The following is a 12545-nucleotide window of genomic DNA, read 5'->3' as shown; positions in this document are numbered from 1 at the left end:
TGTACTAAGCGTTGGCAGCAAGGCCACAGTTTGCACATAATTATTCTCACTTGATCTGATTTGGAGTTGGAGAAAAAAGATGTTCAATTAATCCAATATCTCTGCCCATGAAACTAAGGTTATAAAAATGTCCGTTACAGCAAAGCAGTTGTCCACTGCTCTGCTCAGGCATAGGAGGGGACTTGTAATAGTCTGGCATAGAATACAAGAAAATACTTGTGATCATCTGGTCCAAGTTCTCTTCACCAGGCAAGTCCCCAGAGTTAACTTTCATAATTCTTCCGGGGGAGAAAAATATGTTCACAAAGAGAGACTTCACTGATGTGAACACCTAGACTGTTTTCCTGTTCTAACGGGTCAGACTTCAACATTTTCCACTGCGGTGATATCCTGAAACTGAACAAAAACAGTACTCTCTTTATACCTAGAGCAAACTCTCTCTCAAAAAAAAAAAATTAATGGGGAATAAACCTCCCCAGCACTCTGGGTGCAACTGCCAAAAAAAATATCTATGGCTAAGGAACTTACTTTTAGTGAGCTTCTGCTCAATATTCATACATACACAGATTAAACATATCTGTAACTAGCAGAATCATCCAGTCTTCCCCTGGATTATACAGATGATGATGTTTTTGTTCTCTTCTTCCATCTACTGCTTCTACCTTCTTGTGGTGTTGATTTTCTCCTTCTGTTTGCCTTTTAGATTGTCCATCTATCCTTGTCCCAGTGTGGGTGACTGGGTGACATTCCCATTTTTCTCCCTCTTATCTCTCCTTTCTCTCTCCTTGGGTTGCTCCCTGCCCTAGTCATTTTTCTTTTTTCTGCATTCAGCTTTGTATTTGGTGTCTGTCTCATTTCTATTAGCAAATATTTTACAGTCTGTCATTTACTATCCTCTCCTTCCATTTATCTTCTCTTAGCCTTGGGTTACCTTTGCTTTTGCTATTAACTGTCACAGAGGAACTAGGGTTGACAGTTCACTGTACAGAAAAACACTGCACAGGGTAACTCTCTTTGGTTTTTTTCCCCACATTAGGTAAAGCCTTTTGTATCTTATGCTTCTCTCCTACCTGATTTTCTTTACTATGCCACACTGGAGAACCACTATGCTTGAGCCTGAAAGTAAAGAAACTCCTTACTGCCGGTTTTAAGTCACTTGATCAGCTCTCCCTCACTGTGCCCCGATCCTGTCTATCTCGTTGCCGGCCCTTTGCCCACATCCTCCCAATGGCTTGGAACTCCCTCCTCCTTCATATCCAACAGACCACCACCTCCCCACCTTCAAAGCCTTACTAAAATCACATCTCCTCCAAGAAGCTGATCACTAAGCCCTCCTTTCCCTTATTTGCCCTCCTTTCTGGGTCACCTATGCACTTTTTACCCGAACCACTTAAGCACCGGATAGTCACCCCACTCTCAGCCCCACAGCACTTATGTACATATCCTTATACTATGCCATTTCCCCTGTAATTTATTAGCTCTTCATGGACAGGAATTGTGTCTACTTACTCTAGTGTATTCTGCCAAGCACTTAGTGCTGTGCTATGCATAGAGTAAGCACTTAATAAATCCTGTGGATCGACTGAGTGAATGATTGATTCCAAGCTTCCCCCGACTTTCCAGTATCATGGAATATAAAATTTTGAGTTTAAGTGATACTGACAAATTGGAGATATCAGAAACAGTGCTTACTGTGTTCAGAACACTTTTTGGGGGGTGTGGAGGTAGTATCTGTTAAGAACTTACTATGTGCCAGGCACTGTTCAAAGCGCAGGAGTAGATACAAGGTTGGACACAGTCCATGTCCTACATGGGGCTCACATTCTTAATCCCCATTTTACAGATTTTACAACTGAAGCACGGAGAAGTGAAATGACTTGCCCAAGGTGACACAGCAGACAAGTGGCAGAGCCAGGATTAGAACTCAGGTCCTTCTGACTCCCAGGCCCGTGCTCTATTCACTATGCCACATTGCTTCTCTAAGCGTTTGGGAGAGTACAGTATAAGCAAGCAGAAAGAAGTTCAACAGAGACAAATTCAGGGCTGTACTCCTGTGGAGGAAAAACAAACTGAATAAAATGGGGAAGGAAAAGACTGGTTCTGTGAATGTTTCAGAGAAAAAAAATCTGGGGAACAGAGTGAATAACAAACTGACTAAATTAGCTCAGTGAGAATAAATTGAGAGAGGACAAAGGCAATGACAAAAAATGGAAATAACCCTTCAGGTTAAATGAAACAGGATATTTATCATTTTTTTTATTTGAAAGGGGCAAATTCACATTTGTACAGCATACTGAAAACAATCTTCCTAAGATTCAATGATCAGGGTTACCCCATCTCCCTCCAAAACTGCTGAGAATTACACTTCATCTTCTCTCAGAAGTGGAAGGAAAAGAGAAGCCTAGAACCAGAGCTTTGGAATTGGTGGAAGGTTGTGGTGTTTTCTCACCAAGAACTTCATCTGAAGCAGTGAGGTGAACTGCCCCCTTTCTATTTACCCCTTATGTATTTCAGAGTTGTTATTTTGAACTGAATTATAGCCTGTTTTTCTTGTTGATTAGATTACACTCATGTTATCCTATATGTGTCTGTCCTCCACTCTGATTGTGAATGCCTTGTAGGATGGGGTCTGAATTTGATGCAATCACCTCAGTGCTTAGTATTGAGCTTACTTCAAATCAAGAGTTCAGCTGGGATGTAGAGTAACTATTGGTACTTTTATTGCGATTACAAAGGCTGAAAACCTAGACTGATGGACGATGACGGTTACAAGAAGGGAAGACAATGCAGACCACACGAATGCTGCTTCTGAGATCCTAGTTCCTTTTTTCTATGGTGCTTACCCACTTACACTGCCTGGGGGACAAACAACCCCAAATCCAACAAGATGTCAGAAATAATTTCTACCACGTTCTAGCATTAAAAACCCTGCTTATTTCCAGTTATTAACACCCCTCTCATCTGTAACTTCCTTGAGTGCACGGATCCTGTCTACTCCCCCTAAGTGCCTAATACAGAGCTCTGCACACAGTAAGAGCTCAGTAAGTACCACTGATTGATTGATTCACATTCAAATGTACTCTAGACTTCACTAGTATAGGAAGGTAATCTATAAACATTCAATACACATAAAAGTCACAACTTGAACTTTTGATATGAATAAAAATCAAACAAGCAGTTCAATACAGTGAGGGAGGAGAAGAGGAAGAAAAGGAGAGAAGCTATAGGGTAGGTCCCTGAATTAAAGGCTACTGGTGGGTGTGAGGGAAGCACAGTGTCACCTGCAGCTCTAGGCCATCCCTATCAATCACCAAGACAATCAGGCAGCACAGCACACCCCAAAAGTCATCCCACAGAGCTGCTGCTCTTTCTTCAAAAGCTCACACCAACATTCACAAGGCACATCATTTTGAAAAGACAGACTGGTCATTCAACTTGAAAACAAGGTTGCTAAACACTGTGCCTTTGAGAAATAGTTATTTTGTGCTTTTTCCAAATGGCCATACAAGTCACCTTGCGGGAACACAAGCAGCCTGTAGCTCCCCCCCACCCCCCCGAATAATTCAATTCTCTCTAGAATGTGCCTAATATGTTCCTATAAAGTCTGTGTCTCTTGTTCCTTTTTTTACTGAGAGAAGCAGTGTGGCCTAGTGGATAGAGCCCAGTCCTGGGAGTCAGAAGGACCTGGGCTCTAATCCTGGCTCCGCCACTTTTCTGCTATGTGACCTTGGCCAAGTCGCTTCACTTCTCTGTGCCTCAACTACCTCATCTGTAAAATGGGGATTAAGACTGTGAGCCCCATGTCAGACATGGACTGTGATCAAACTGATTAGCTTGTATCTATCCCAGTGCTTAGTACAATGCCTGGCACATAGTAAGTGCTTAACAAACACCATTTAAAAAAAAGACGAAAGTCTTTTCCCATCATTTACATCCTTGCAAAAGTTATAAATAAAATGTGAAGGGATATGGTGGTTGGGCCTCATGGGCATTGAGCCTTGTCATTTCCTGCATACATTTCATAGGATACACTTTCAAGGCTACCAAGTAAGCAAATTCAGCATGCTATCGCTTAAAGAGTTTGGTAGGCTTAAAGGAGACCCACAAAACAGTTTCCATGAAAACCCCACCATCAGACCCATGGCCTTCTGTATTTGTCACTTCTGAAAACTGAGTTCCTTGGAGCAATTTTTAAAAGCAATAAGAGTTTAATAAATTGAAAAAACCACTGGGAGACTATATTACTTATTATCTAGTTGAAGCTGCTTTCTTGATGATGGGGAAAAATAACTTATGTCTCTTCAGTAGCAGCTGCAGGGCCTTCTCCTTATGAGAAACAGATCCCAATTGGTAATCAATATTTCAGATGATCCAAAGAGGTCAGCAGTAATTTAGCATCAAGATTAATTAGAACAAAATAGTCCAATTAACTTGACATTGGATATGTTCTACATGCAGTCATTCTTCCGAAAATATATTCCACTTCCTACCCTAAAACTAGATTTTTGGAAAGCAGCTTTCCCAACCCACATTACTGTTCACCTCTCCATCAATTAATTGACCTGAGCCTCTTTTCTTCAAACTGAAACCAAGCCAACAGTAGCAGCAACAACTCTAAAATGCATTCTCTGGCTAGTCAAACTGCCACAAGTGGACTCTTCACGTGACAACTATATCCTGGTTGAAACCAAGCACCTTTTCTCATCCTTTAGACTTTTCCTACTTGGAATTGATGGGCTATACTTGTCACTACTAGACTGAAAAACCTAGAATAGGTATGGAATCTAGAAAGACAACAAATGTTAAGCTAGCTTGAGTTGCACCATCACCCTGAAAATGTTGCTGCAGAACTGGAATTTAGGAAGGTTATCTGCATGTCCATGGTTGTGTCCCCCAAAATCCTGCTCGGGAGCTGATTTTTCAGGATCTGGTTGTACTCTCTTGTACTCTCTGTCAGCTCTCGTTCTTGTTAGGAATTTTTTAAGACTCAGAAACAAGTTGAACACTTGACAACATGTAGGCCTCTTTGTTACTCTAACTTGAGATTGAAGAGCTTCCTGGTCCTTCCTTAACCCTTCTGAAACTCAATTAAACCAGAAGCCAGAAAACTCTCAATCCTAGGAAGAAGACAAATGAATACAAAAAGAGTGCTCGGATGATGCTCGGATGGAGTGATAGGAAGGGATGTTAATTTTATAGCTTTGTTAGAAACAGGGTCCTTGACCAACAACTATTCCAAAACAGTCTTAATTTCAAAAGGTGAGGCTGGAAATTTGCTTTGGCCAATTCCATCTATGGCCAATTCTGTAATTTTCTCATCACTTCTTTGATACGCTCATGAAAATAGGAAAGAAACAATACCCTTTCCCATGCTCAGCTAATGGGGCCTCTCTCAGGACTTGCTTCTCTTGAGGAAGGAAACGCTTCCAAACTAACTGAATTATCTGGGTGAAAAGCAGGAAGGAGTAGGCTATTGATTCCTCACTAGAAAAGCCTTAAGGCAAAATAAGATATTTGAAGGCTACATTCCAGATAAATAGCTCAGCTGGCTCTGTGACTGCCTCTTGGGCCAAAGGTGCTGAATACAGAAACTGCTAAGCGCCTGCTAACACTGCGGTAAGGTTAAGAGGAGGAAACACTGAATTCAACCCTGCACCCAGAAGTCATGTACTTTCCACCTAACTGCTTTATTGTATCTTTAAAAGAGTTTCTTTTGCTCACCTTTCCTGTGTTTGCCCCAATTCAGCTCTCTCTACAGCACCTATTAACTTATTTTTGCTGTCCTCTATTGTCTGCCCATGTCTGGTCTAAAGGAAATGTGTCACATTAAGCATTGCTTCAGTGTGGTGAGCTGACTATATTTGAGTACTTCACTGTTCTGCCATTTGATATTCTAGTTGGCACCGTAGGCTATCCATATTATTTTTGCTAAAAACCCGGACTAGCTGACCAACCATTTCAAGCTTGTGCCCCTTTTCCCTTCCCTCTTAGTGATTGGGAGTAGAAGAAAGGAAGTGGGTAGATTGTAAGCTCCCTGAGGGCAGGGATCGTATGTACCAGTACTGTTGTATTGGACTCTTCCAAGTGCTTAGTACAGCGCTCTGCACTCAGTAAGCACCCAGTAAACAGCACTGATTGATGTTAAAGACCCCGTTCTCAAATATCTGGAATTGCAAGCTCTGCTCCAGTGCAGATATGAAATCAAGAAATTTAAGCGAGCAAGAGCAGCCAGGGATTGACTCAAGGTAGGTAGCCAGTTTAGCCTGGTTAGTCCCAATTATGACACAGTGATATATATTTTTTTCTTAAATGGCCCAACACAGCCTACAGTCTAGAACTCTGTGGGGTAAATCAGAAATAGAGTACGCCTGTTCATCGGTAACACTAACAGTCATAATTATGCTTAAGAACCTGGGTATGATAAGCGCTTAGTACAGTGCTCTGTATACAGTAAGCGCTCAGTAAATACGATTGCATGAATGAATGTTTGTAGCAGATCCAGGTGTCTCAGCTGTGTAAGAGTTGTGCACTAACAACTCTGTAGATATTATTATGATGCTGTGTGACCTTGGGCATGTCACTTAACTTCTCTGTGCCTGTTACATCATCTGTAAAATAGGGATAAGAGTGTGAGCCCCATGTGGGACAGAGACAGTCTCTAGGAGAATTGGATACTCCTCACTCTCGGCTTCAGAGCTCTCCATCACCTCGCCCCCTCCTACCTCACCTCCCTTCCCTCCTTATACAGCCAAGCCCGCACACTCCACTCCTCTGCCACCAACCTCCTCACTGTGCCTCATTCTCGCCTGTCCCACCGTCGACCCCTGGCCCATGTCCTACCTCTGGCCTGGAATGCCCTTCCTCCACACATCCATCAAGCTAGCTCTCTTCCTCCCTTCAAAGCCCTACTGAGAGCTCACCTCCTCCAGGAGGCCTTCCCAGACTGAGCCCCCCTTTTCCTCTCCTCCTCCTTCCCTCCCTCTGCCCTTCCCCCTTCCCCTCCCCACAGCACTTGTGCATATTTGTACATATTTATTACTCTATTTTATTAATGCTATGCATATATCTATAATTCTATTTATCTATTTTGATGGTATTGACACCTGCCTACTTGTTTTGTTCTCTGTCTCCCCCCTCTAGACTGTGAGCCCGTTGTTGGGTAGGGACTGTCTCTGTTGCCAAACTGTACTTTCCAAGTGCTTAGTACAGTGCTCTGCACACAGTAAGTGCTCAATAAATAAGATTGAATGAATGAATGAATGAATGTACTCGAATCACACCTTGAGGTTTAATGGTTTTTGTACCTGTTGTCTCTCCCCTCTTTTGGTTGTAATCTTATTGAGGTTATTACACTGTAAACTCCAACTTTAGTATAAACTTCTGCAGGCTGAGCTTTAAATAAATACAAATCCTTAATTGAAGGGCCCTTCTATTTTAATGGATGCCTAATCATTAGAGCCATGCTGAGCGTCCAACAAATGCCAGCCTCCAAGCTGATCTCACTGATTTCCCTCCTGCCTTTCCACTCTACAGTCAACACTTCATTGAATAGTGGACGGACTACGGGCCTGGGAGTCAGAAGGTCATGGGACCTATTTCCAGCTCTGCCGCTTGTTTGCTGTGTGACCTGGGGCAAGTCACTTAACTTCTCTGTGCCTCAGTGACCTCATCTGTCAAATGGGGATTGAGACCATGAGCCCCACATAGGAGAAGGACTGTGTCCAACCTGATTTACTTGTATCCACCTCAGCGCTTAGTACAGTGCCTGGCACATAGTAAGCACTTAACAAGTACCACAGTTATTATTATTTCACTCAGCTCCTCCTGCCTACATCTCCCTGATCCTCCAAAACCTCCAATGGCTTTCCATCCCTCACCGCATCAAGCAGAATGCCTGGCCGTTGGCTTTAAGACACTCAATCGGCTCTCTCTTGCTATTCATCCACTCTCCACTCCCACTACCCCCCAGCTTGCACTCTTTATTCCTCCCAAGTTAACCTATGCACTGTGCCGTGCCTCTTCTCATCTCTCATCCCAGATCATCTTTGTGAAGATATGCTCTGGGCATGTTACTCCCCTCCTCAAAAATCTCCAGTGGCTACCAATCAACCTACGCATCAGGCAAAAACTCCTCACTCTCGGCTTCAAGGCTGTCCATCACCTCGCCCCCTCCTACCTCACCTCCCTTCTTTCCTTCTATAGCCCAGCCCGCACCCTCCGCTCCTCTGCCACTAACCTCCTCTCTGTGCCTCGTTCTTACCTGTCCCACCATCGACCGCGGCCCACGTCCCCCCCCCGGCCTGGAATGCCCTCCCTCCGCACATCCCCCAAGCTAGCTCTCTTCCTCCCTTCAAAGCCCTACTGAGAGCTCACCTCCTCCAGGAGGCCTTCCCAGACTGAGCCCACTCCTTCCTCTCCCCGTCCCCATTCCCCCTCCCTACCTCCTTCCCGTCCCCACAGCACCTGTATATATGTTTGTACAGCTTTATTACTCTATTTATTTTACTTGTACATATTTACTATTCTATTTATTTTATTTTGTTAATATGTTTTCTTTTGTTGTCTGTCTCCCCCTTCTAGACTGTGAGCCCGCTGTTGGGTAGGGACCGTCTCTATATGTTGCCAACTTGCACTTCCCAAGCGCTTAATACAGTGCTCTGCACATAGTAAGCGCTCAATAAATACGATTGAATGAATGAATGAATGAATGAATGAATGAATCTCTCTTGCCACAGGCCTCTTGCTCACAGACTCCCCACTGTCTGGACCTCCCTTCCCTTTCACAGCTCTTCCCATTTTCAAAGCCCTTTTGAGATCACTTCACGTGCAGGAGGCCTCCCTTGACTAATCTCTAATTATCCCACTTTATATCCCCCAACTGCCACATTGGCCTCTCCATACCACCTAAGTGGTTTCCACAACCCTCACAGACCGTACATATCTTATAGACCCTATTATTCCCCTTCTCTGTAATTTATTTTCGTGTGTTTCCCCCAATAGACTATAAGCTCTCTGAGGACAGGGCTGTGTCTTCTACCATTTGTAATCAATCCATGAGATTTGTTGAGTGATTCCTGTGTGCAGAGCAATGTGCTAAGTGCTTGGGACAGTATGATACAACAGCTAGTAGACACGATCCCTGTCCACAAGGAGTTTATGGTCTAGCTCTCCCAAGCACTTAGTACAGTGCTCTGTACTCACCAATGCAATCGATTGATGCCATTTGAAGGGCAGCACATTCACCGCACCATATCTACGCTAGGGAATGCAGATGCCCTGAACTACCAGCACTTTCCCAGAGATAATCACAGCCATGGAAGCCAGGATAGCAGTGGCCAGAAGGGCCACTCTTTCTCTAGCTGGTACTGCCGCTTTCACTAGAGATAGTAAAGCTGGCAAATGGGGGCATTCCAAAATGCTTAGTAGAGTGCTTTGCACCCAGTAGATGCTCAATAATAATAAGAAGAAAAAGAAGAAAGACGGTGTTAAGTGCTTACTATGTGCCAAACACTGTTCTAAGCACTGGGGGAGATACATGGTAATCAAGTTGTCCCATGTGGGGCTCACAGTCTTAATCCCCATTTTACAGATGAGGGAACTGAGGCATGGAGAAGTGGCTTGCCATACAATTGACTCACTATTATTAATGCATTTATTTGTTCATTCACCTCCCTCTTTTATATCTAGCCTCTCACTTCTTGGACTACTGAATACTCGTCAATTTTTGTCCACGACTTCCCTGTTAGATTGCAAAGCCCTCAAGGGAGGGGATTGTGTATTTACTACTTTTGTTTATTTCCCAACTGCTTAATACTGTGTTCTGCACACCATAGGCACTTAATAAATACTGTTTGATATTGATGGATCACCAAGCACAAATGAGTTTTTTTTCAAAGGCCACAGAACAATGATGGGCACTAGGGAAACATATAGAAAGCACAATCATCTCCACAGAGTGACAGATTTCTCACCTCCCTGCTAAGGATTCTTGTGGCCCAGAAATTTAGGTGAGTTAGAACAGCATTTTCAGGTTAGCTTTCAAAACAGCGTTCTATCAGTAGCTTTGAGATCTCAGTTAAAAGTGTCCCTGAGGTGCACTGAAAAATTGGGAAGCAACGTGGCCTAGTGGAAAGAGCACAAGCCTGGGAGTCAGAAAACCAGGCTTCTAATCCCAGCTCCACCACTTGTCTCCTGTGTGACCTTGGGCAAGTCACTTCACTTCTCTGTGCCTCAGTCACCTCATCTGTAAAATGGGGATTAAGACTGTGAGCCCTCTGTGAGACTGTGTCCAAACTAGCGTGTATCTGTGCCTGGCACACAGTAAGCGCTTAACAAATACCATTAAAAAAAGGTGCGATAAATTGCAAAGTTCATACAAAGTTATATATTTTTTTTATCATACAGGACCCATTTGCAGCCAAAGTGACCTCAGCATAGTGCCAATGCTGTGCTGAAGCCCCCAAACCCAGCAGGAAGTTTCCATGATTGCTGCTGTGATCTCCACCACCTGCCAACGCCCCACTAGCCAACCATTTTAAAATACCACTTTCAAAAAAATTCATCTATACATGCAAATATCTACATATGTGCATCTATACACATACACACACATTTGGCCAATTTCCAAATATTGGCATCCTGATTAACTTGTGTAGAGGCAACTGCTGATAATTATCTAATGATGACCCCCTGTGGAAAAAGCAAAACTGAAATGCCAACTCCCTCCACCCTTGCATGCTTATGTCTGCTCTGATCATCAGAATATAGTACTGCACACTTTTACCATTCCATACTGGACTTAAAATAGTACTCACTCAATCAGAAGTTGATTGACCTCCCCTAGACTTACCACAAGCTTTACAAGCAGCCACACAAATCTCTTCAGCAATATGCTCCCCGGCTGGAAACTGTAAGTAATCTCCCTCAGCCTTTCCCAGGGAGTGGTAAAGATAGACCTGAAGAAACGGCTCTATTTGCTTCACAGCATTATCGTTCCCAGGGACATCACCATTCTGATGAGCAGTAGATGTGGCAGTTCCCTCCATCTCTGTCAAGGTGAGGCAAGCCATTCCCGTGCTGGGTTTTCTTTAGTACATTTGCCTGAAAGAAAAAGAAAATGCTTACTAAATTTACAAAAGAAAAATGCCTACAAAAATGAAATTTGTATTGTTACCTATAATTGCAAAATGGATACAACAACTATTATGTGAATTTTAGCTGCACATCTTCTGTGGCTTAATGAAAGCCTTTACCTCCAGGATTTAAGAATTAGATTGCCCCAAGCTGCCTAGCACGTATTATTACAACAATTCAATTCCAATAATAAAGAGTACAAATATCTATATTCCACCCACAAGAAAAACATGTTGGCCAAATTATTTCAATCTAATTTCCAGAATAGCCATCTATTTGACTAAAAGATAAATGCCAGAAGGTATCATTTTGTTATCCTTTTAAATTTAAAAGTATAGTATTGTACTAATAAAACCAACACGATACTTTTACTATGACTATGGGCCTCCTTTATTTTAAACTGGAATTGATTTCCACCCATCCCTCAGCCCCACAGCACTTACATACATATCTGTAATTTTTTTTAATGCCTGTTTCCCCCTCTAGACTGTAAGCTCTTTGTGGGCAGGGAATGTGTTTACCAACTCTGTTTTATCATACTCTTCCAAGCACTTAGTACAGTGCTCTGCACATAGTAAGCACTCAATAAATACCAACTGATTGATTAAGGGGTACAATCTGTTGCACCAGCAATAGACCATTAGAAGATATTTAAAGAAATGAGACATGATTTACTACTTAGGCAGAGTGAACAAGATTTTTTTTTTTATTGGTACTTGTTAAGAGCTTAAGAGGTGCCAGGCTCCTAACTAAGCACTGGGGTAGATACAATAAAATCAGGTTGGACAGAGTCCTTGTCCCACATGGGGCTCACAATTTAAGCAGGAAGGAGTAGAATTTACTCCCCACCGTAATAATAATAATGGCATTTATTACGCACTTACTATGTGCAAAGCATGTTCTAAGTGCTGGACAGTTGGGGTATCTGAGGCTCAGAGAAATTAAGGGACAGAGCAGACAGCTCCCTCCTACTTAGACTGCGAACCCATGCAGGACAGGGACTGTGTCCGACCTAATTAACTTGTACCTACCCCAGCGCTTAGAACAGTGTTTGACACATAATAAGCGCTTAAAAAATACCAAAAAATAAAATAAAATTTAAAAAAGCAGCAGAATAAAGCCCAGGTCCTCCCAGGCCCAAGCTCTCTCTACTAGGCCACGCTGCTTCCCTCTTTAGAAGTTCTGTCCCGCCACTCAAAAGGGTTTCCACTGGAAAGTCTTCAGGATTTACTTCGAAGTGGTGGCGGAAGCCCTCCTAGCCCAGACTACAGCGGTAAGACTCCCACAGCCACTGCCCAGAAGCAGTGTGGCTAAGTGGAAAGAGCATGGGCTTTGGAGTCAGAGTTCACGGGTTCAAATCCCGGCTCCACCAATTGTCAGCTGTGTGACGTTGGGCAAGTCACTTCACTTCT

General features: G+C 43.1%; 1 protein-coding gene across 2 annotated transcripts in view; it reads right to left on the bottom strand.

The window, feature by feature from the left end:
* JAK2 (Janus kinase 2) overlaps window positions 1–12545 on the bottom strand; it is a 187711-nt gene that overhangs the window by 118777 nt on the left and 56389 nt on the right. For both annotated transcript variants that reach the window (XM_038769577.1, XM_038769575.1), the window contains exon 4: window positions 10850–11100. In XM_038769577.1, the coding sequence (XP_038625505.1) occupies window positions 10850–11069 (220 nt within the window). In that variant the 5' untranslated portion in view covers window positions 11070–11100. The remainder of the gene's footprint in view (window positions 1–10849; window positions 11101–12545) is intronic.

This window comes from Tachyglossus aculeatus, chromosome X4 (genome assembly GCF_015852505.1).
Source record: "Tachyglossus aculeatus isolate mTacAcu1 chromosome X4, mTacAcu1.pri, whole genome shotgun sequence".
In the NCBI taxonomy this organism is placed as follows: Eukaryota; Metazoa; Chordata; class Mammalia; order Monotremata; family Tachyglossidae; genus Tachyglossus; species Tachyglossus aculeatus.
The sequence above is the reverse complement of the archived record's forward strand: the minus strand, read 5'-3'. Positions and strand labels throughout refer to the sequence as shown.